This window comes from Balaenoptera ricei, chromosome 9, assembly GCF_028023285.1.
Source record: "Balaenoptera ricei isolate mBalRic1 chromosome 9, mBalRic1.hap2, whole genome shotgun sequence".
Classification (NCBI taxonomy): Eukaryota; Metazoa; Chordata; class Mammalia; order Artiodactyla; family Balaenopteridae; genus Balaenoptera; species Balaenoptera ricei.
In genome coordinates this window covers 24,016,941-24,039,675 of record NC_082647.1, presented here as the reverse complement: position 1 = coordinate 24,039,675, position 22,735 = coordinate 24,016,941, and the positions used below count along the sequence as shown (strand labels likewise).

Sequence of the window (22,735 nt, the reverse complement as noted above, 5' to 3'; positions counted from 1 at the left end):
CCTGATGCCCTAGTCCTGACTTCTCTTTTTTTCTCGGGGGAGAACCTCCCTACCTACCTTGATAGCATGTCAGACAAACCCCTTGGAGCCTCAGATCATCCTGCCTCCAAGGGAACTCCCGGGGTCGAGGGGCAGAAGAGGGAGAAGCAAAAAGCCCTCTGCTATGAGAGACAAGGTCTCCTGGGTTGGATTCCTGCCTGAGGCAGCCCCTGTGCTTGGCCATCCTGAGGTCATCCTGCCCTGAAAGGTGAAGGGTGAGGTGGAGCAGCTGACGTGTGGGGTCAAAAGACAGGAAGCTGTTGGGGTGCCTGGGGGGGGTGGTGTGCTCCTCTTTCCCCGGTTAGGATCACAAGTAGAGAAACCGAGGAAGAGGCACACGGAGAGGGAAAGGTTGGTCTCTACCCGTCCCAGGGTAATACTGCACCTTGCAACCCACATGCCTCCTCCCAGACTTCAACTGCGCTGAGGATGTGGATGCCTTGGGAGCCAGACACCCTGGCTCCCAGCCCAGAAGCTGAGGTCGCCAATGGGCTTAAGAGGCCGTGGAGCTGCAGGCTGGGGACCAAGGTCTCCCTGATCCCGCCCATCTTCCCTCCTGAGCTGAGCTGCAAGGAAGGTAAAGGAGGAGGCTGATGGAGGTGGGTCCGAACCCTGCAGGTGAGGGGCACTGCCCTGAAGACAACAGGTACAGCGAGCGGGGTGGTAGGGCAGGGGCCCGGGAGAGGTTGCATCCTTTGACCCTGGCACTACCCTCTGACCAGATGCCCTGACTCCAAACTCCCCTCAGCTGCAGGCAGAAGGGCGTCTGGGGGTGCACTGGGGTGGATAGAACTAGCCCCTTAACCTCCAGATGGGGGGCAGCCTGTGGGTAAAGCAGAGGGGGGACCAGAGATGCTGGAGTTGGGGCATGTGTAGCCCTACAAGCCTGGAGCAAAGCCTGAAGGAGCAAAAAGCTCTTCATAAGAGTGGAGCGGGGCGCTGCCTCCCCACCAGCCCCCGGGGCTGGTCCCGCCTCCTCTCCAGACTGCACTTCCGGTGTGAGCGGAGCAGGTGGAGGGAAAGGTTGAGGGCAGCTGAGTCGCACGCAGTTGGGGTGCTGACCCCTCCTCTCTGGGCTGGCTGCCCAGTTCCTGATTGGCATTAGAACCACAGAAGCTTAAAGGGCCCTCAGAGGGCTAATCCGACCTCTCCTGAGCTACCCAGTCGTGCCATCTGAGAGCGGATGTGTGGGGAAAGGTGGTTGAGGGCCACCCACCACTCTTCATCTGTCCTCCCGGGTGCACCAGCCACGGCCCCGCTTCTCCCCACCGATGTCACGGCGACCCAGCTCTCCGCTCCATCCACCTGTACTGCAAGCCGGGCCCCCCAGGGTCCCCGGGGCCCTGCCCGATGCTCCTGCTCCTGCTATGGCTGGGGGCGCAGCCAGCTGCCCAGGCCAAATACCTGCAGCTCTACCTGGCCTGCGGCTTCGACGTGCTGGCCGTGGAGAGCGTGCTGAGCCGCTTCCTGTGCCCGCGCCAGGGCCTGGGGCAAGCTGCCCGAGTGCTGGCACTGCTGTGAGGGCCTGGGCCACTGGCCAGCTGCCCACCGGTGATGCACACGCTCTCCCTGGGTGGCTAATACCTTTGCACAGACGCTCCTGCTCAGGGACCAGGACCTGGGGCGCCACAGCAGCGTGGCCCAGTGCCTGAGGTGCCGTATTTCCGACAGCCTGGTGGTGGGCAGCCTGGACCGCGTGGCGCTGGGTGAGCGTGCGGGGCAAGGGTGAGGGGGCACCTGGGCCACACAAACCAGGCTGGACTCCAGGCGGACAGGCAGTTCTGCCGACCAAGGGGTCTGCAATCTGCATCTGTCCTAAATGTGGCTCTGGGTTTCCTCTGACCATCCACCTGATGTGGCCTTCCTACCCGGAGCATCTGTTGTTTTGTCCCATCTGGGCCTCCCCCACTGTGGCTGAATTTACAACCCAGAGTGATCGTGTTGTCTGGGTCCAGCCTGGCATGCCTTTATCTGCAGCCTCTATTAAGGCTAATTTACTAAGCGCCTATAACTTTCCATGCTCACTCACATAATCGCCACAGTGAGGCCATGAAGTAGGTGCTGTGCCTTCTGAAATTCTTTTCTTAGGACACATGCTTTGCAGAGTCTCAGAAATCATGTACAGTTGACTCTTGAACAACACAGGTTTGAACTGTTGAGCAGGTCCACTTATATGGGGATTTTTTCAGTAAATACGTACTATAGCACTACAGGATCTGAGGCTGGTTGAATCTGCAGATGTGTAACAGATATGCAGATATGGAGAGCCAACTATAAAGTTATATGCGATTTTCGACTGCGTGGAAGGTCAACACCCCTAACCCCCGCGTTGTTCAAGGGCCAACTGTAACTGGATGCACAGGTTTCCTCTAAAACAGTGATTTTTGAACTTTGGTAAATATCAGAATCACCTGATGCTGAGTGATGATTCAGAGGCCCAGACCCTATCCTATTTCAGTGAGCCTGGGCCTCTCGGTTTTTAAGCTCTCTAAGTGATTCTGATACCCACCACAATTTGAGGACCACTGTGCTCTAACTTCCTCTAGAAGGACCAAACTAATGCTAACATACCTCAAGTAACAGGAAGGTCATTGTTACAAAGTAACCCATTCTATTCCTCAGCTCTAATTGACCAACTACGTCTAGTTCAAAAGGAAAACTCATGCAGAGTGACTTGGCATTTCTCTAAAAATCCTTAGATCTTTTCCATCTCAATTGCTGGTCAAATTGCTTCCTGTACGGTTTTTGTAAAGCAGTGTGCAAGACAAACCATGAAACATGGCCTCGTTCTGGTCCATCCCTTCTCATCTTTTACAATCCCCTGGTATCCAGACATCCTTCTCCCACCCAGCTGGGTCACCTCAGACTCCTAGGTGCTCACCAAGGCCACAGATCCCAGGGCACAAGGCCTCTGGGGACTCTCGATGACCCAGTCACTTGGCAACAACTCCTGGAGCCATTGTTGAACCAGTTCTGAACCCACCCAACAGTCCAGCACTTTCCTTCTCATCCCTGAAGATGCCACAAAGCTGGAAAATGCCACAGAGAGAGGCTGACTCCAGACCACGTGGCTCTTTTAGGAAGGGCCTGGGAGAGGGCAGTTACCGGCCCAGGATGCCAAGAGTGGGCTGAGGGAGCCCCTCCCTGACAGTCATGGGGGTGTTTCCAGCTCTTCACTACCCACAACTAGGGCCTTCTGCCCCCTCTGCTTCCTGCCACCAGAGCATTCCCAGGCCATCTTCCTTGCTTCTGCCCCGAATGGTGTCTGTACCTGGTGGGACAGCTGGGTGCCCGCTGCCCAACTACAACAGAGGCAGAGAAGGCAGTGTGAACATCCCAGGACCCCCAACTCTAGGGATACACAGCAGCCCACGTGTCAGTGCTGTCCCCACCAGGAGGCGGGTCCTGAGCCACACATGACAATGGCCGCTAGCCCCCTCTCCCTGGTACCCACAGGTGTGTCTCAGCTGATGAGACCGCAGGCCCTGGGCCTGGTGGTCAGGGCCACAGCCATGCTCTACTTCCACCTGTGCGCGGGCTGCACCGTTCAGCATCACGAGGCTGCGGTGAGCGCTTTCTGGCAGCCGCCCGTGAGGCTAGTCTTCTACGCTAGTCTTCTACAGCCACGATGACCCCCTCTGCGACAGGGCCTGCCTGCAGGAGCTGCTGGCCAGCTGGCAGCAGCTGGGCAAGCCGGTGTGGGCGCAGGCCTGGGAGACCTCGCGCCACGCGGCCCACCTGCGCCAGCACCCCCTGGAGTGCCGCAGCACTCTCACCACCTTCCCGGGGAGGCTCGGCCTGGCGCCCCCCGCGGCCCGGCTCTGATGGGGCTCTGGGCTCCAGCTTACCACCAGGAGAGGGTCTAGCCGTCCAGTGGACAAGGGACAGAGACAGGATGGCAGAGGCGTTGAAACCTCTTGATTTATTCAGATTATTTAACATACAATGACGCAACTGTGACCCCAAAGTGTGCAAAGTTAAAGCCTTCAACTGCAGCTGAGAGGAGAGGGCAGGAACGGTACACCTGGGGATGGGGGTGAGTCAGGAATGATGGGCAGCCTCCTCCCCAGGGCCAGGGATGGGGCGGCCTGAGGAGCAGGGCCTGGATAGTCCAGGGCCAGGGGTAGGGGGCAGAGACCTCCCTCTGGCCTAGGTCAGGAGCCCAGAAGTGCCACATGGCTGAGGGGGCAGCAGCCCGGGAAGGGGCCAGAGGCAGAGCCAGGAGAGCACCAATTCTGGGATGGGGGTTAGGGAGGGAGGTGCCCTACAGGAGAAGCCAGGAGGGGCCACCTGTCCCAGGGGTGAGAGCCGGGCCGGAGCAGGCTGCAGCAAGAAAGACCTGAGGCAGGCGCAGGGCCTGAGAGCCCAGGCTGGCTGGGCTCAGGGGGACTGAAGAAGGGGGAACCCGGGGGGCTCCCAGGGCAGCCCGGCCTGGGAGCAGTCCTGACTCTGCGGGGGAAGCCCAGGGAGGGGCCGCAGACCCTCGGGGCCTCCCCTCCTCTCTCCCTGGAAAGGAGCTGGGGAACCAGTAGTGCAAATCTGTGGACCACTCAGTTATGGAGGGAGGCTGTACCCAAAGGGGGACCCTGGGGCATGACCCCTCCGCCGCCTCGGCCTCCACCACCATCCTCAGTACAGCCGCTTCTCATAACTGTGGGCACAAGGCAAGAGGGAAACAGAGTGGGTATGTGGGAAGGTGGCCTCACCTCCCCAGACCCCCTTGCCCAGGCCAGCCCTGGGCCGCCGGGCGGCCCCCAGACTCAGGAGAGGCAGTGAGCTGCAGAAGCCTCTGCCTCTCAGCCGCAGGGGGCGGAGGGAATGAGAAGCAGGCCACGTGCCTCTGTCCGCCTCGGGCCAAGGCTCCCGGAAGAACCATGCCAGGCCCAGGGACAGCCATGCTCCTTCTGGCCACAGCCGCAGCTGGTGGACTGTCCTCAGTGCCGGGGTGGAGAGACAGCTCAGGAAGGCACGGCCCATCCTCACAGAGCAAGGTCAGGCCAATCTGAGCCTCTGCTTCCCACGTCTCCACCCCACCCCTGAAGGCACTGTGGCCTAGGTCCCTTGTGGTCACTGGGTCCAGTCCAAGACAGGACAGCCTCAGGCCTGTGGTCAGGGACATCTCTCTGCACCCCGGGAGGGGATGGTTCCTCTGGAGGAGGGGCCACCGCCAGCTGCCCCAAGTATGATGCTAGTACTAGGGCCCATGTCCCATGATTACACCCCAGCACGCCCCCAACCCAACGCCCCGCCCCAGCCCAGGCCCCACCCAGACTGCCCCTGCTCTACTCTACGCCTGGCCCGGGCAGCGCGGTTACTTACACGGCAGAAAGGTATAGCTACGGGAGGATGGGGCAGAAAGAGACACAGGTTAGATGCCCGCCTATGCCTGGGGGGACAGGCCCTCTCGACCAGGGCGGGGCCGCATGCCTGCAACTACTGCTGCCAACTAGCACTGCCCCCGCCCACGGTCGCCCCAGCGCCGGCCCTGGCATCTTGTCTCTCTGCCCTTCTCCCCGCCAAGGGCTCATGCCCCCAGCCTCCACCTGCCTGCCTGGTGCCGCCACCAGCCAGAGCCCAGCACCGCCAGCCCCTGCCACCAGCCACCAAGCTTCTGAGCAAGCAAGGGCTGGGGAGCCCAGGAGGGGCCAGAGGCCGCATCTCCCATGCCCGGCTCGGGGGAGATGCCCGAGGGGATGGGAGGGCCTGCCTGCGTGGGGACTAAAGGACAGGGTTCAAGGGTGGGCTGGGCCCTGTAGGAGAGGGTGATGGGGGTCATCCTGCAGCAGCCTCCATCCCTGGTGCAGATGGTCCTTGGGGTCCCTGAGACCTCGGCTCAGCCTCTGAACCATGGCCCCACCTGCCTGACCCAGTGCCAGCCAGCTGGGGCAAGGAGGCCGCCACACTTACGAGTGCAGGCCGTGGACACCACCCTCGATCTGAGCTGACATGGTCCGCTTCTCAAACTTGAGCTCCCCTGAGTACATCATGGACCTGCAGGCAGGGAAGTGGTGCAGGTCAGGGGCACCAAGGGTGGAGGAGAGAGAGAGAGACAGAGAGAGAGAGAAAGGAAATGGGAAATATGGGGGCACCAGGAGCCTCCCTGATGCCCCCCACCTGCTGCCCCTCTAGTCACAGCACTCACCGCAGAACAGACAGGCTACGGGCACCGATATCCTGGCAGCCATGCTGGATCCCCGCTATGAGGTAGGGCACGAACTTCTGAATGGAGCCTTTGTCCTGGATGGAGCCCGAGACACCCTGCGCGATCTTCACCTTATCTCCCTCGCTGCACGGAAGGCGGGAAGACTGAGCCCTGCCACCCATGGCTCAGGGGACCCCACCCCACCTCTCAAGGGTACCAGCAGAGGGGCTACCACCCAGAAGTACCCCCAAAGCCGCCACTCCCTGGACTACAGCATAAATAAGCATGGATTCCGAGTCAGGTGGCCCTGGCACCATCCCAGGTCTGCAACTTGGGCCCTGTGCCTTGGGTTCCAGAACTGTAATGTGGAGACTGGGTGCCACCTTGGGCAGTCAAAGGCTCGGGTGGACCTGAGGGGCTGGGAGCTGCTCTGCCTGGGGCCAGGGCTGGGGGCAGGCACCTGAAGTAGCGCTTCTGGCTGCTGCTGCTCTTCTCCATGGCGTCCAGCGAGCCCATGCCGCGGTACTTCTTGAGCCTCACACCATCCGAGAAGAAGTACTCGCCGGGGGCCTCCGTGGTGGCAGCGAGCAGGGAGCCCATCATCACTGCAGTGGTCGGGGGGGTCAGTGCCTCTAGCCCCATGGCCCTCCCACCGCCCCCCACCGGCCTGCCCAATCCCCGGCAGACCTGCCCCCTCACCTGTGGAGGCACCGAGGGCCAGGGCCTTGACCACATGCCCCACGGTCTGGATGCCACCATCGGCTATGACTGGCACCCCGAAGCGCCGGGCGTACTCGGCCACCTTGTACACGGCAGTGCCCTGGGGCCGACCACAGGCCATCACTGGGGACGGTACACAAGATAAAGGCGTCAACAGCAACGGGAGCCAGGTGCAGTACAGGCCCCTTTCTCCTTGTGCCCTACCTCCACTTGGGAAAAGGGACAGGGCTGGATGTTAATGCGGCAAAAAAATAAGTGGCAGCAAATAACACTAGGTGAACGCACTCCAGGAACCTGGACCACCCCACCTACAAGAGCACTACGGGGACCCCGGGGGCAGCATCAGTACTGCCCTCAGCCTCACCTCTCTCCAGGCACTAGTTCCCTTACAAAGTTACTAGAGTTAGGTACTCACAGCCTCCTTTGGGATACTGGCTTGCATTTCTTTAAGTTTAATTGTCCAAGGTCCTTAAGTGTTACATTTCTAAGTGAGAATTCTAAGGAACCAGCACTTATCTAAGGATGGATGCAAGGCTGGATAAAGGAGAAAAAAAAACTTCTCTGGTGGTACCTTTGTTTGTTTTGTTCTTATTGCACCCCAAGGTTTAGAACAACGCCTGACACACAGTAGGTCCTCAATTAACATTTGTTAATTTGTGGAGAAGGCCCACATCTCACCTCAGGGGTCAGCTAATGCGAAGGTAGACAGTTAAAAGCAGAGGCTTAGAGACCAAACTGGGAAGATGTTTTGGGCAGAGAAGACCAAATGGGTCATTCAGCGTTTGGGAGACATGACCAGACATGACCAAGGGGCCAGATGCACCAGTCTTGGGCCTGCAGATTAGACTTCCTTGACCAGAATCTGAGAAGCAGACTGGCACACACACCCCAAACTCACGGTAACCTCATCTTACACCTGCCTCCCCCCACGTCAGTGGGCTAGACAGGCCGAGTCTGAGCCTGGGTCACCCCTGAACCCACCATCCCAGAAAGGGGCCTGGCTGAGTGAGCACTCTGCATGCATCTGTGGAGCGAGACTGAGGCCCCAGGGCCTGTGGAGGGCGACTGGGGCGTTCTAAGTGGCAGTCACTCACTCTCCTACTGACACCCACCTTCTTGGGTGATGCAGATGGAGCCGCAGCCCATGCCCACACGTAGCCCGTCCACACCAGCGTCAATCAGGTTCTTGGCCTGAGCTGCTGTCACCACTGGGGGGGAGGGGGAGTGGGAGAGGAGGAACAGTGTGAGGATGGGTTGCCCCTGCCCCGCCCGGGGGCTTCCTGGGACCCCAGTCTACACCTCCCCTTCACCTGCTGTGACCAAAGCCCATTCATTCAGCTCCCTGCCCCTCCATGCCAAGAGCGATACCATCACCAGGGAATGCCAAAGGACGTAGAAAGGTTACACAGTGAGGGGGCAAGGGCCAGCACTCACCATTCCCCCCAATCACCTGGAGGCGGGGGTACTTCTGCTTGATGTAGTGTACCATGGCGATCTGATACACAGAGTTCCCTTGGGATGAGTCCTGTGAGAAGGGCGACAGGAAAGCTTAGGCTTGGAGGCTGAGAATCCTCACCGAGGGAAGGGGTCTTAAGTGGACAAATCCTGAAATTGTATCAAAGATGTATGAGGATACACCTTTGTCTTTTTCTGGGAAGACACTGGACAGTTCTCGGCAGAGTCTCAAAGGGGCCTGCCTTCCCCCAAAGGTTAAGCACCACTAACATAGAGTCTCAGAGCAGACAAAGCCCTTTCATACCCACAATATGGACTGGCTGGTTCTCACAGCAAAGAGATGGTGCCTGTGGTCGTATCCACTTCCCACCAACTCACGAACCAAACAGAATTACTTAACCTCTTGAGCCTCGGTTTCCCCCTCTGACAAGTGGGCATGGAGATTGTACCTCAGGGGGCTGCTGTGGGGGCTGAGTTCATCTGCATGAACGCCTTAGTGCAGCGCCTGGCAAGTGGGAGGTGCTCACTGCACGTGAGTGGTAACTGTTAGGATCAAGTTATGAGTGCGAAGGGCCCCCAGAGGGGTCCACAGTTTGTTCTGAGCTGTCAGAGTACCAGTGACCCTCCCAATTCTGACCCCGGGCTTAATTAGAGGTGAAGCTGGTCTTCATAAGCCTCAACTCTACTGAGCCGCCCCTGCTCCAGGGCAGTGTCCGTACCAGCACTATGACGTCGGCGCCCGCCTGGGTGAGCAGGTCCAGGCGGTACTTGTCATCCTCACGGGTGCCCACGGCCGCCCCGCACAGCAGCTGCTTGTGGGAATCCTTGGAGGCCAGAGGGTAGTCCCGGTTCTTCTTCAGGTCAGTGCGGGCAATGATGGCCACTAACTCATCTCGATCATTGACAATGGGCAGCTTCCCTGACAAGGAACGCAGGGGTGAATTGAAGGAGCAGGCTTCTGAGGGTGGGGTAGGGGGCTAGTGAGAATGAAAATGGACCAGGCCAGAGATTCCACTGCAGTACCCAAACCAACCACTAGGTGACAGCACCCACCCAGGAAGCGCTCCTAGGGACCTGGCTCTCTGCCCAAGGAACAGGAAGCAAAGAAACCCAGTTCCTGGAGCTCTTCCTGCCCTGTGGCCTGGCCAGGCTCGGTGGGCAGCCCCTGAGCACTGGCAGCCTTTCCCCTGAAGGGCCACAGGCCACAGTGGTCAAAAAACTCACAGCTAGGGCACAAACACGAGGCTATCCTACAGGGCGAAACGTGTGTCCTGCCCAACACCACCCCAGAGAACAATCCAGTATGGGCCAGGGGAGCATTTCCCAGTGGGTCCCACAGGGACCTAATGGATATTATGTCAACGGCCTCAATGTCAAATAAATTTAACCGCAAGACTTCTCAGAGCCTTTGATAAAGTAACATACAATTCCTTATGCAAGATGGGGAATACAGAAAGCAGCGTTTTTCAGACTTGTAAGAACACGGAGCCCTTTTTTCATGATGAGTGTTTCACAGGACTAGTCGTTTTGGGAAATATACTGTGAAGATGCCAAATAAGGGATGGGCTTTCCTGAGTCAGGAAAAAGACCTCAGAAGTCATGCTCCAGCCTGACGTTATTCAAGCCTTCCCTGAGGCCCAGCCTAGTTGCAGGGACAACCTGCAAGGCTGTGAAGGAACAGGGGGCTCTGGGGGTACAGGGAGCTGGGCTGGGGGAGGGGGGGTTCTTGCATTTTCCACCTCCTCCCTGGTACCTTTCTTGCTGCGCTGCAGGATCTCGTTTGCCTCTTTCAGTGTCACACCCGCTGGAGCCACCACCAGCTCATTCCGCGGTGTCATCACCTGTGGGGCCAGGAACATTTGCCTGCAGGTTGGCAGGTGAGAGAGAAGGGAGCCAGGCCTCCCTCTGGTCCCTGGTCACAGGCACCGGCCTGAGGCCCCGGGACGTGCGGTCCTCTCTGCCCCAGCCATGCTCTCCCTGCCCCGCGGGTACCTCACTGAGGAGGGTGGTGTGGTCCTTCTCGGCGAGGAAATCGATGTCTCGGGAGGTGACGATGCCCACCAGCTTGCTGCCCATGGTGCCCGTCTCGGTGATGGGGATGCCAGAGAAGCCATGCCGGATCTTGGCCTCTAGCACGTCACCCACGGTGTGCGAGGGGCTCAGCACCACAGGGTCCGTGATGAAGCCCTGTTCAAACTTCTGCGGGCAGAGACAGGGGAAGGAAAAGGCTGGAAGAAAGCTGGAGGTGTGTACAGTCTGGCCACAGGGGGCCGAGGGTCTCCTGGCTGTGCCACAGGGGAGCCAGGGCCCGCCACGGGGCAAGAGGCCAGTGGGGAAACGAGGGCTGAGCCCTGCGCTCCCACTGTGGAGAAGGGCAGACAAGACCCCACAGCCACCAGCCAGGGAGCGCACCGGCCCGCAGAGCTGGCAATGGGAGGTTGGGAGGGCCTGTGAGGCGGAGGCTGCCAGAGGGCATCTTCATTCTCAGGATGGGCCTGGTACTCGCCTTGACCTTTCGCACCTCGTTGGCCTGGAACTCTGGAGTGCAGTTGTGGTGAATGAAACCGATACCGCCCATCAGCTGGGGTTGAAGGGAAGAATGGTCAGAGCCAGGGGGCCAGCCCTCCTCACTCTGCAAACCCCGCCTCTGATTCCAATTCCTCCTGACGCCCACCCCACTCGGTCCTCTTGGCCCTGGGGTCCCCACCCAGGTGCTCAACTCACAGCCATTGCAATGGCCATGTCAGCCTCTGTCACAGTGTCCATGGGGGAGGAGATGAGTGGCGTCTTCAGCGTGATCTTCCGAGTCAGGGCTGAAGTCAGGTCCTGAAGATGGAGACACAGGCTATGTGAAAAGTTTTATCATTCATTCGACAAACATTTACTGAGCTGCTACATGTACCTAGCACCAGGACAGGCCCTGGGGATACAGCAGTGAGCGAGGTGGATGAGTCTCTGCTACCTCTTGCAGAGCTTATACTCGGAAGGAAAGACGACACACACGAAACGTGCACAAGGTGATTCCAGTTGGGATGACGGCTCCAAAGGAAACCAACGAGGCAAAGTGACCGCTGGAGAAAGAATGTGGGGATTAGGGAAACCTCTTTCTTGGGAGGCGACAAATGAAAACTCATCAAGTTGAAGTCCCCAAAGAGGGACTGTTGTTCCAGGCTGAGGGAGCTGTGTGTGAAACCCCGCCTCTGATTCCAATTCTCCCTGAGGTGCGTTTAAGAAAGGAAAAGCTAGTAGAGTGGAGGGGAGGGAAAGAGGCAGCAGCTGAGGGCTGAGAGGCAGGGGGCGGGTCAAGGATATGCAGCCTTGAAAGGAGCTTGCATTCAATTTTCAGATGAGAATCCACTGGAGGACCTCAGGCGGAGGAGAGACATGATCTGATTTAAAGAGGTCACTCGGGTTCCAATGTGGAGATGGGATTCCAGGTGACAAGGCGTGAAACAGAGAGACCACCAGGGAGGCTGCTGACAGGTCCAGGTGGGAGATGCTGGGCACTGGGAACGTGGAGGCGTGGGAAGCAGTCTATTAGACATCCAATCCACGGGAGTAGGTGACTAAGGGTCTGCAGCTCAAGGGAGAGCTCAGGACTGCAAGGATATTCAGGAAGCATTTGCCTGTGAGTGGCAGCCAAGGCCAGATCACAGATTCCTCTGAGATTCAGGCCAACAGCTGTGGATCCTAGCCCACAAAACCCTCAGACACAGACTTTGCTATATAATTTTTTGGAGACACAAAGGCCCCTGCAGTCCATTCCCAGACTCTGGCTGAGAACCCTGGCCCTGCAGTCTAGAAAACTCCCCCTTCTCCTCTCTGATCCTAGCACAGGAGAAGAGCCACAGCCTCCTGACATAGGCCACAGGACAGGGAGACCCTTGACGGCCAGGAGGGCTTCTCCCAGCCCTCTTTTCCTTGCACCCTGCCCAGGATCTGGCACAAAGCCAGGGTGCTCAGAAACTGAACAGCCAAACCAAGAAGGCTTCCTGGTTGCTGTCACAAGGGGAATATCCAGAATAGTCCTAATTTCCCCCTGAAAAATCTGTCTGTGTCAGCACTGGCTACACAGGCTGGACATGAGCTTCCCCAACGTATAAGTGATCCAGGGACACTCGGGCCCTCTGGCATTTCATGACAATCAGACCTGAATACATATCAATGATAACAGCAACAGAAAAACTTTTTTTTTTTAACGTGTATTAATTCATGATAGAATAATCTAACTTTTCCATGAAATGACTTACACCCATCAGCATTAGCCCCTGGGCTCCTGTAGGTTTGTCATATGTTAATTGTGTAAAGGACATTGGTCATTCACCTGGTTTATTGCTGAGCCCCTCCAGTTAAGGGAGGCACTGTTTCCTTGTATTCGTCCACAATCTAACTTCTTTTTTTTTTTTTAAATCTCATCTCTTTTTCTTTTTTTTTTTTAAAAATATTTATTTATTTATTTATTTTTGGCTGTGTTGGGTCTTTGTTGCTGCACGGGCTTTCTCTAGCTGCAGTGAGCGGGGGCTACTCTTCGTTGTGGTGTGCGGGCTTCTCACTGTGGTGGCTTCTCTTGGTGAAGAGCATGGGCTGTAGGTGTGCAAGCTTCAGTAGTTGTGGCACGTGGGCACAGTAGTTGTGGCTCGCGGGCTCTAGAGTACAGGCTCAGTAGTTGCGGCGCACAGGCTTAGTTGCTCCACAGCATGTGGGATCTTCCCAGACCAGGGCTCGAACCCGTGTCCCCTGCATTGGCAGGCGGATTCTTAACCACTGTGCCACCAGGGAAGTCCTTTTTCTTTTTTTTAATGTTTTTTATTTTATTTATTTATTTTTGGCTGTGTTGGGTCTTCGCTGCTGCGCGCGGGCTTTCTCTAGTTGTGGTGAGCAGGGGCTGCTCTTTGTTGCAGTGTGCGGGCTTCTCATTGCGGTGGCTTCTCTCGTTGCGGAGCACGGGCTCTAGGCACATGGGCCTCAGCAGTTGTGGCGCGCAGGCTCAGTAGTTGTGATGCACGGGCTCAGTAGCTGTGGCGCACGGGCTTAGTTGCTCCGTGGCATGTGGGATCCTCTCGGACCAGGGCTCGAATCTGTGTCCCCTGCATTGGCAGGCAGATTCTTAACCACTGTGCCACCAGGGAACCCCCATAATCTAACTTCTTCAAACCCTCTTGCCAGTTCTTATATATCATGGATCCACAAACAAGTCTGTCCACCTCTTCCAAAGTCTCCATAATCTTACTGGCTTCTATGATGTCTTTGCTTAGCACTTCAGACAAAATCCAGTAAGTAATAAAGCAGCCACACCCACGTGCCTGCCCACCCCCTCCCTGGGCCTTTCTGAACCTCACCTCAGGCTCTGTCAGTGAGCCCTCTGGCCTCAGGCCAGGCCCCCCTCTCAGGATACCCCCAAATCCCCATAGCTGTCTCTAACCCATTAGGCATAATCCACTGACTGTGCCAGTTTCTCCGACAGCACTAAAGGTTACATCCACCACATTCCCAAGAAAAGTCTCTCCCGGGAATTCCCTGGTGGTCCAGTGGTTAGGACTCTGCACTCTCACTGCTGAGGGTCCGGGTTCAATCCCTGGTTGGGGAACTAATATCCCACAAGCTGCAAAAGAGGCAAGGTGTAGCTTTTAAAAAAAAGAAAAGTTGGGCTTCCCTGGTGGCGCAGTGGTTAAGAATCTGCCTGCCAGTGCAGGAGACATGGGTTCAAGCCCTGGTCCGGGAAGATCACACATGCCACGGAGCAACTAAGCCCATGAGCCACAACTACTGAGCCTGCGTTCTACAGCCCGCGAGCCACAACTACTGAAGCCCGCGTGCCACAACTACTGAAGCCCGCGCGCCTAGAGCCTGTGCTCCGCAACAAGAGAAGCCACCACAACAAGAAGCCCTTGCACTGCAAGTAGCCCCTGCTAGCCGCAATTAGGGAAAGGCTGCGCGCACAGCAATGAAGGCCGAACACAGGAAGAAAGGAAGAAAGAAAGAAAGAAAGAAAGGAAAGGAAAGGAAAGAAGGGAGGGAGGGAGGGAGGGAGGGAGAGGGAGAGAGGGAGAGAGAGAGAGAGAGAGAGAGAAAGAGAGAAAGAAAGAAAGAGAGAGAGAGAGAAAGAGAGAAAGAGAGAAAGGAAGGAAGGAAGGAAGGAAGGAAGAAAGAAAGAAAGAAAGAAAGAAAGAAAGAAAGAAAGAAAGAAAGAAAGAAAGAAAGAAAGAAAGAAAGAAAGAAAGAAAGAAAGAGTCTCTACCACACCCTGCCCTTGAGCAAGAGATCAGTCTCTGGCACCACAAACACATCCCCTCTACCCCATCAGTGGAAGAGATACTCACCACCTCATCAGCTGTGAAGTCTATGAATCCTGGGAGAATCAGGAAATCGCTGTGAAGAGAGGAAAGTGACTGTTCCTGGGTGAGGAGGAGTCCCTGAAAAGGGCAGGGCCTGCCACGCCAGGGGAAGCAGCACGGGGGTGGGGAGATGGGCAGAGCCTCTGAGCCCTGTGCCATGTCAGGGCTGAACCACCCTCATGCCCCTCGCTAGCATCTGGTCGACTTTAGCCCAGAGAGCTAGAGCCAAAGGTGGCGTAAGCTCTGTGGTCCTAGGGCGCCACCAAGGCAGTTGGCCCCAAATGTCCATTGTCTTCAGGGCTCAGAGTTCGTCTAGGAACCTAGACGTTCCCATAATGCAGCACACAGCAGATAAGGTGCCTGCCCTTGAAAACTTCTCGATCTTGAGAGGGGGAGACAATAAATAAACACAGAATACACCTGAGAACAGTTTAGTAGGGCAGCATGGCATGAACACCACACAGCACAGGACAAGCTGCACAGCCCAGTGCCAGGGCTGCTGAGTCACACAGGGTTCAGAACAGCACAGGGGGACCCCAGGGGGCTGAGTGCGGGGCATGTTCTGACAGAGCAGGCATTGGTAAAGGTTTGCCCAGTTGGACGGGAGCAGCCAACAGACATGGCCTGGGATGGGAAAGGGGAGGAAGGGGCCTTATAGTTAGGACCAGGACACTGGAGGCCCAGCCAAAGCACGGTAGTGGCCAACACTAGCGTGGAAAGGGAATGCAGGCCTGCATGCGTAAGGCAAAGCACAGTGCCACTGCCCAGGAGCCCCGACGGGTTCAATCTCCCTGAAATCACAGGGCCTAGACAGACACAACCAAAAGCACATGCCCCATGGTGTTCAGGAACACCCCCAACCAGACTAAGCAAAGCCATCGGGCACCCCAGGGCAGGAAGGAAAAGCTATAGGGTGGATGGGAGGGGTGGGGTCTTTAATTTGCCCCAAGGCCTAGAACAATTTCCCTAGGAAGTTTCCCTGGGAGACTCCACGGAAACTATATCATAGATACTCTATCCCCCCTCATCAAAGACCACCAAAGAAATAAAGAATCTTCACTGCCCCTGTCCCTAGGCAGCCCTTCTTCTGTACAGTGAAGAGGCCTCTGTGGCTCACTTAGAGGCAGGGAAGAAATGCTGGAGTCTGGGCCCCTTGGCATTTTCTAGGTATTATATACACCCCTCACCTGGCCCACACCCCAGCTACTCTGACAAGGAAGAGGAGACACTCCTCAGGACTGACTGGGTATCCTGGTGTCCAGGGAAACCGCCTGCCAAGCAGGAGTGCTTACAGGCAAAGGCAGGAACTAGCAGGAGACAGGGCAGGGATGCTCCTGGCTCACCAGCATCCTCACTCCACCCCAGTCCCAGGTCCTGATGCTCTTTCCTGGCATGGACACAGTCCTGCAGCCACAAGAAGAGCTAGTGCCAGGCCTGCAGCCAACAGGACAACTGGCCCAGGGCCCACGGAAAAGCACATTAAGCCAGAGGCAAATGGATAGGTCTTGCCCTCCTCAAAACTCCTGGGTGAGGTGGGCTTGGGTGGGTGATAGTCAAAGAATACTCATGCCTGGGGGGCACCAGTACTAACTTGTAGGCAGCCAGGGGCACAAATGGAAAGAAGACTGGACTGGACAGTGGAAAAAAAGAGCCATCCCAACTGCCCAGCTGGGCATCTCCTGGGGGCAACACCCAAGCAGCTGCCTTAGCTGGGCTCCAGGGCCCCCTCTGCCCTCGTGGTGACGCTGGGAGTTGAGAGGGTGTCGTGGACCAAGGTCTGGAAAGTCTCCATTACTCCCACATCTCGCGTTCCCACACGCCCCAAGGCCCCTCCATGCGGCCAAGATGCCCGTGAGAGGAGGAAGGGGGCAGGCAGGACCCGGATCTAGCCAGAAACGGGGCATGGCACCGAGGGCCGCGATGTCGCTGTGCCACGTCCGTCTGCTCTCGGCGCGGGCCGCCTTCCTTCCCTTGCCCAGCCCTCCCCCCCCGCCCCCCGCCCAAGTCGCTCGAGTCGGGCCGGGGACGCGGGCGTCACCAAGGGGGGAGCTGTGCACGTGCAGGGCCAGGGCCGGGAGTCGGGGTGGGGGGGGTCACGGCGCGTTAGTGCGCGCACCCAGGTAGGGCCGAGGCCCCCAGCGCTTACTTGTAGGTGAGGCCGTCGGCGTTGGCGAACAGCTGCTGCGCAGTGAGCCCATCCTCGGGCACGTAACCGGTGCCGCCGCTGATCAGGTAGTCCGCCATGCTGCCAGGAGACACCGCGACCCGACATAAACACCCGCGCGGGCCGCCCCGCTACCGCTGCTGCCGCTGCTGCTACTGCTGACGCCGCGCCACGGCCACGCTGCCGCCGCGGGCTGGGAGGGCCGGGGGCGGGGGCTGCGGCAGCGGCGGGGCGGGCCCAGGGCGCCGCCCTCCCCTCCCGCCCCTCCCCCGGGAGCCCGCCGCCTCCGCCCGGAACAGCACAAAGAGCCCCGCGGAGCCCGGCCCAGCCGCCGCCGCCGCGCGCACGCCCAGGGCCGCCTGCAGTGGCACAGCGGCCACTCGGGACCGGGGCGGGGGAGGACGTGTGGATCCAACGCGAGGAGGGGGCTGAGCCAGGCCGGGACACGCCCCCTCCGCCGCTCCACGTCCCGCCTCCTAGGCTCCCCGCAGCGCCTCCACCAGGCCCGCCAGCATCCTGGGCCACCCCAAGCCATCCGACCCCGCCGGCCTGAGTCTCCCCTGGCCCTACTCCCCAGCCCCAGGGTTACCTCTCACATGGTTTACCTTTCCCAAGACTAAGGCTCAGACTTTAACCAGGGCCTGGAGCCCTGAGGAACTGGTTTGGGCTGACAGCTCCCCAACACAGCAGTTTGAGGTTGTACCCTCCGGGCAGTGTACCCGCCCGCGCTCCCCACAACCGGGCATCAGTCCTAGGGGTCAGGCATCCTTAACAATGACAATCCCTGACCTTTGGGTGGCCTTGGAGCCCTCTGCAGTTTACAGGCGTTTTTCATAAATGATCACATTTACTCTACAATCTAGTAATTGCCAATTATTAGGTGTCCCACCCCACCCCTGCTTTACAGATGCAGAATCTACAGTTCAGGAGGGGTTGGAGACAGGTACTACACCTGACTCCTGATCCAATGCTTCAGTCTTACATCCTGTCTCATCCCCAGCTCAAAAAGTAGTGTGGATACCGTGGGTTTTAACCCCAGAGGGGAAAGTTTGCTTTTATTTGGGAGGGTAGCATGGTGGGAAGGTGAGGGAGGATCACAGGCCTGGCCTAGGCAAGTATGTATACATATAAATTAGGGCAGAGGCTAGGGAAGTTTTGAGAATTTCCCAAAGCAGACATTTGGTGGCCCTGGATGTCCAGCAAGACCCAGATTTCTACATGAAGGTAGTAAGATTAGGTAGCAAGTTGACTCACATGGGAGGAGGTGGGGTGTCAGGGGGCAGACCCTCCCCCTTTGCGTGACCAGAACTACTAACGCTACTGCCTGACCAGAAGCCAGAAAGCGGATTTCCACCCCTCCCCCACACCCTCTGCCCCAGGCCCAAATGCCACGCTCTCCTCCCTCTGTCCTCCTATGGTCCCTACGGCTCATTTCTTGGTGAAGTGAGGGAAAGCTGGGCCAGGGACACAGTCCTCTCCCTGGCAAGGTGGCTGTCTGTGGTACTCCCTCCATCCCCAGCCCTCGAGGCTGGGTTTGTTTACCTCTCCCCAGTGTGGTGGCAGCCAGGCCCAAGGGAAACTCCCTGGGATGCCCAGCCCCCCCCGTGACGCCCCAGGACCCTGCCAGGAAAACACAGCCTGTCCCATCTGTGTGCAGAGGGGAGGGGAGGCTTCCCACAGAGCTGGGGTGATGAGGCCCATGAGGCCGAGAGTGCTGCAGGGGGCTCAGATGTCCACAGTGCCCTCTTTCTTACTGTGGGGGGACCAGAAAAATCACAGGCGCCCAAGCTTCCCTCTCTACCCAGGGAGCCCCAAGGAGGCTCCTGATGGGGGCCTCTGGAGGCCCTCTGGTGTTGAGAAGTGGGGGAGAGGGCCTGCTGGGGTTCTTTGCTGAGTGGGGATTGGGGCCAACTTGCTAGGGATGCCTGAGACGTACTTGATCCCTCTGCACTCACAGACTCATCCAGAGGGCCTGAGCCATATGGGGAGGAGGGTCATCCTGAGGGGACCAGCACTAGGACCTCCTACTGGCCACCTGGAGGCAGAGCAGTGAGACCAGCCACAGAAAGCACCTGGCCACTCAGGGCTGTCCTGGGCACCTTTCTAGCCATAGAAGGATGGGGCTAGGATAGCATTGCAGGCACAGCACCCGGGCTGCCCCTGTGGTCTCCCTGGGTCTCTGAGGGACCTGCTCTGGGTCACTATCTCCTGCAACTAGGGTACTATTCAAGGTTCCACCAGGGCTGGGGCCCAGGACAGCAGCTGGGTTCTGCCATCTCAGTTGACCTTAGTATGACACCTGCCCCAGTGTAGAACTCAGAACCAGAGGAGGAGGCTGCCAGGCTGAGTTGTGGGGAGAGTCCTCTTCCCGGTGGCCACAGACCTCACAGCCCCACTCCCGTCTCCTGCTGCTCCACACCTCCTCCTGCTTTGACCTGTGTCAGGGCTCCTCATTACTCTAAGCTGCTGAGCTCAGCCCTGCGTTAGGCTGTCCTCTTCCAGAAACTGTTAATCCCCCCCCCAGCTTTCCTCCTCCCTCTTCCTGATCTTCCCCCCACTGCTTCCTCCATGGGGAGGAGACACCAGGCAACCAGTGGCCTCCTCAGCTCGAGGAAGGGCTGTTGGTCCCCTGAGGCTCCACACCTAGCAGCTGCGAGGGCAACGGAACAGAACAGACCCAAGCCCCTTCCTTAGGACGGGGGGGGGGGGCACCCATATCCAGGCAGGGAGCCCAGAGGTCTCTTTCTAGTCTGGGGCTATTTGAAAGGACAAGATTTCAAAACACTTCCGAGGGGAGAGGTGGGGTGGGGGAGTGCTAATAACATTGTTGACCTGGGTTAGGGGACATAGTTTGCCCAAGTTCAAGCCAGAGAGCAATAACTCTGGCCTCAGACCTAGACTTCTCATGGAACCCTGTCCTCTTCCCACAGCTTTAAGCTAGTGATGGCAGATGGAGGTCTAGCCAGCAGGTTTTGAATCTCATTACACCACCTGGCTGGGTCTCAGGTTTTACACAGGCTCTTCAGAGTCTGGTGGGGGTGTGGGGATAGTACAAGTGCAGAAGTACAATCTGGAGAAGGGATGTTCCTGGTGTTCTGAAATGATACTTTTGCAATACCTTCTCCAACCACGGCACTGCTTCCATCAAGGCCCCGTGTGCCCCAGCACACTCCCTCACCTCCTGTAGCTTCTCTCTATTGCCCTGGACCTTGAGCCCCAGTAGCTGGATTTCTAGGATGGGAGGAAGGATACAGTTGCCAGAACCACAGTCAATTCTAGAGAGCCAGCCTGCGGGGGCAGGAGGGGCCAGCCTTCACCCAGCAGCCCCTTAAGCCGTTAAAAGTTCTTACATAAGAGGCCAACCCCTGGGCAGAGCTGCAGGGCTAATTCCCCCCGACCACCGCCCACCCCACCCCCCTCAAACCCAGCTTCCAGGTCACCTCCCCAAGCTGCTGAGCACCAACAGATGGGACAGGGAAAGAAGTCCAAATCCTCTGGACCGGAAGGACAGTGGGATTGCATTTCAAGCTGCGATACAATCCAGAGATTAGCCACTGTCTCCTTTTCAGTCAGTCCCCTGGGACCCAGATCAACACCTCCACTCTTCCTCCAGGGACCCTAACAGACCCCAGCAGGGTAAGGGCAAAGGGGGTTTTGAATCTTAGGAGAGACCCTGGGGTGAGCTGCACTGGCCGCCTCATCAGACCTCAGTGAATGGTGAGGAGGGGACGGTGTCCTCACTCGACTCCGAGGAGGCCCTCCATCTGGTCACCTACACCTGCCAGGAAGACTCTGAAGATAGTTCTAGGAGGAAACGGCTAAGGAGGAGTAAGCAAAGTTGGACATGGACTTCAATAGGCTCGGTTTGAACCCCAGGAGTTGGAGCCACTTGGCTCGGGTGTGTAGTTGAGGTCAGATCCAGGACTAAAATTTTAGGGATCGTTCTTCCGACCTGCTCCCCGGTGCAACACAGCGCTGAACCTTTTCCACAGTGCCCGCCTGCATCTCCCAACCAAAGCTGGGTGCGGGGCGTCTGAGCCCGGTTTCAGGAAGTTAGAGCTTGAGGCGGTAAGAAGGCATGGGTGGTGGGACCTACCCTTCCCCTCCCCCGCAGCGCTGCCTGGTTCCCAGAGCCGCCGCGCCCGCCCCGGATGCGCCCCGCGCGCTCTGCCCTGGGCGTCACCTCTCAGGCTCGTAGCCGGCCTGCAGCAGGCGGGCGCTGTACCGCTGCGCCGCCGTCTCGTGTCCCGGGTGCTGCCGGGCTCCGGGCTCCGGAACATCGGCGGCTCCGCCTCCCTGCAGCGGCGGTGGGAGCGGCCCCGACCCGGCTGGCGGAGCGCGCGGCTCCTCCATGAGGACGCCGCGGCTCAGGGCGGGTGGGCGGGAGCCTCTCCGCCTAGAGGCTCCCCGGCCCGGGCTAGGGAGTGAGCGCAGCCCAGTCTGGTCCGGGGAAGGGGCGGGGCCGCCGAGGCGGGGCCTGCGTGCCGGGGGCGGGACTCGAGTCCCGGGGACCGGGTCGCTCGGGGGAGGGAGTCCGCTGGGCTTTCCGCGCTGGCAACGCACTCCCACCGGCCACTCTACGCGGCTGCCCAGATTCAGCCCGTCTCTACCATCCCCGGATCAGCCACAGGATACTGGGAGACGGAAGTGGAACTGCAGAGGACCTCCACCCTTTCCCGCCGTCCGGACCTTCCAGTTTCTCCTGGCCCCTTCTAAGGAAAACCAGAAAAGAGCGCAGAGTATTATCAGCGGCCGGAGTTTTCTTCGCGTCTTGTGTGGGCGCCTCTGCCTCTTGCGAACGAAGGCACGGTCCTTTGAATCGCCTCCTACCGGCCAGCGGCAGACCTACCTTGCTAGGGCAAGATAGGCGGGGAGATTATCCATCTTCCTTTGCCTACTGCCCCCTTTGCCTGCTCAACACACTCCTTTAGACAGCAGGAAAACAGATTTTCCTTAGCCCTTACCCGCCACTACCTGAGGAAGGAACAAATAAGACTGCAGGCTCCTTAAGGAAAAGGGCCTTGTCTTCCCTTGCCTGGGGTACCCCATAACCAGGGAGTGGGGTTGAGCACACAGGTGCTCAAACTTCTTCATCTGCTGACTAGAAAGCATACTTTTTCCTCTTTCATAATTGTTATGACTAGCAACAGTGATTGAGCACCTAGCAGAGTTGGCAAGTAAGAGTCCTTGCCCTCAGGCAATTTCTTTAAGGAAACAGAATAGATAGAAAATAAACAGTTGACAATTCTCATACTATATATATATTTTTTTTTTTTTCACAAAAATCTGACAATCTGAGGGAGCAAATGGTAAACACTAAACGACTGTGGGCTAAGATGCATTTTAAGGAGGCAGAGTTAAGGGTCAGACTTTTCAGCAACTTTTTCACAAAGGAAATTGAATTTACGCAATGGTAAGATCTTGGATTTTATCCTGCCTGGTACCTTTTCCTATACATGTACACACCCACTCCCCAGATTCGAGATCAAAACAATTTCTCTGACAGCTCAGCCACGTGAATGCCATTATAGACAATTATTTTTGCTACAGACTGAATGTTTGTGTTTCCTCAAAAGTCATATATTGAGGCCACTGTCACCTTCTGAGATGGCCCACACTCTGTCTGTGGAGTGTTTCTCTCTAAATAAATCCACTTCTAAAAAAAAAAAAAAGGCATATATTGAAACCTAATCCCCAATGTGATGGTATTTGGAGGTGGAACCTTTGGGAGGTGATTAGGTCATGAGGGTGGAGCCCTCATGAATGGGATCAGTGTCCTTATTAAAGAGAACCCAGAGAGTTCCCTCACTCCTTCCACCATGAAAGGACACAGCACCTATGAACCAGGAAGTGAGCTCTCACTAGACATCAAATCTGCCA

At 57.6% G+C, this 22,735-nt stretch overlaps 1 protein-coding gene and 1 long non-coding RNA gene across 3 annotated transcripts; one reads left to right on the top strand and one right to left on the bottom strand.

Moving 5' to 3' along the window:
* Window positions 1–7,403, top strand: LOC132371838 (uncharacterized). Its single transcript, XR_009504994.1, has 3 exons — window positions 1–247; window positions 451–616; window positions 6,169–7,403. It is a non-coding gene; the product is annotated as an uncharacterized LOC132371838 (long non-coding RNA).
* Window positions 3,945–21,246, bottom strand: IMPDH1 (inosine monophosphate dehydrogenase 1). 2 transcript variants are annotated; one of them, XM_059933464.1, is made up of 16 exons: window positions 21,039–21,246; window positions 16,838–16,936; window positions 14,677–14,725; window positions 11,081–11,182; window positions 10,863–10,937; window positions 10,349–10,555; window positions 10,110–10,197; window positions 9,076–9,275; window positions 8,336–8,426; window positions 8,014–8,109; window positions 6,881–7,024; window positions 6,642–6,786; window positions 6,182–6,325; window positions 5,947–6,030; window positions 5,359–5,375; window positions 3,945–4,690 (listed from the first exon to the last, which is right to left on the bottom strand). In XM_059933464.1, the coding sequence occupies exons 1-16, from the start codon at window positions 21,206–21,208 to the stop codon at window positions 4,590–4,592; spliced, it is 1,812 nt and encodes a 603-aa protein (XP_059789447.1). In that variant the 5' UTR covers window positions 21,209–21,246; the 3' UTR covers window positions 3,945–4,589. The 2 variants fall into 2 exon arrangements, with proteins under 2 accessions (XP_059789447.1, XP_059789448.1); XM_059933465.1 differs by lacking the exon at window positions 5,359–5,375 and having other exon boundaries at window positions 4,578–4,690; window positions 21,039–21,245.
* Between the last annotated feature and the right edge of the window lie 1,489 nt (window positions 21,247–22,735).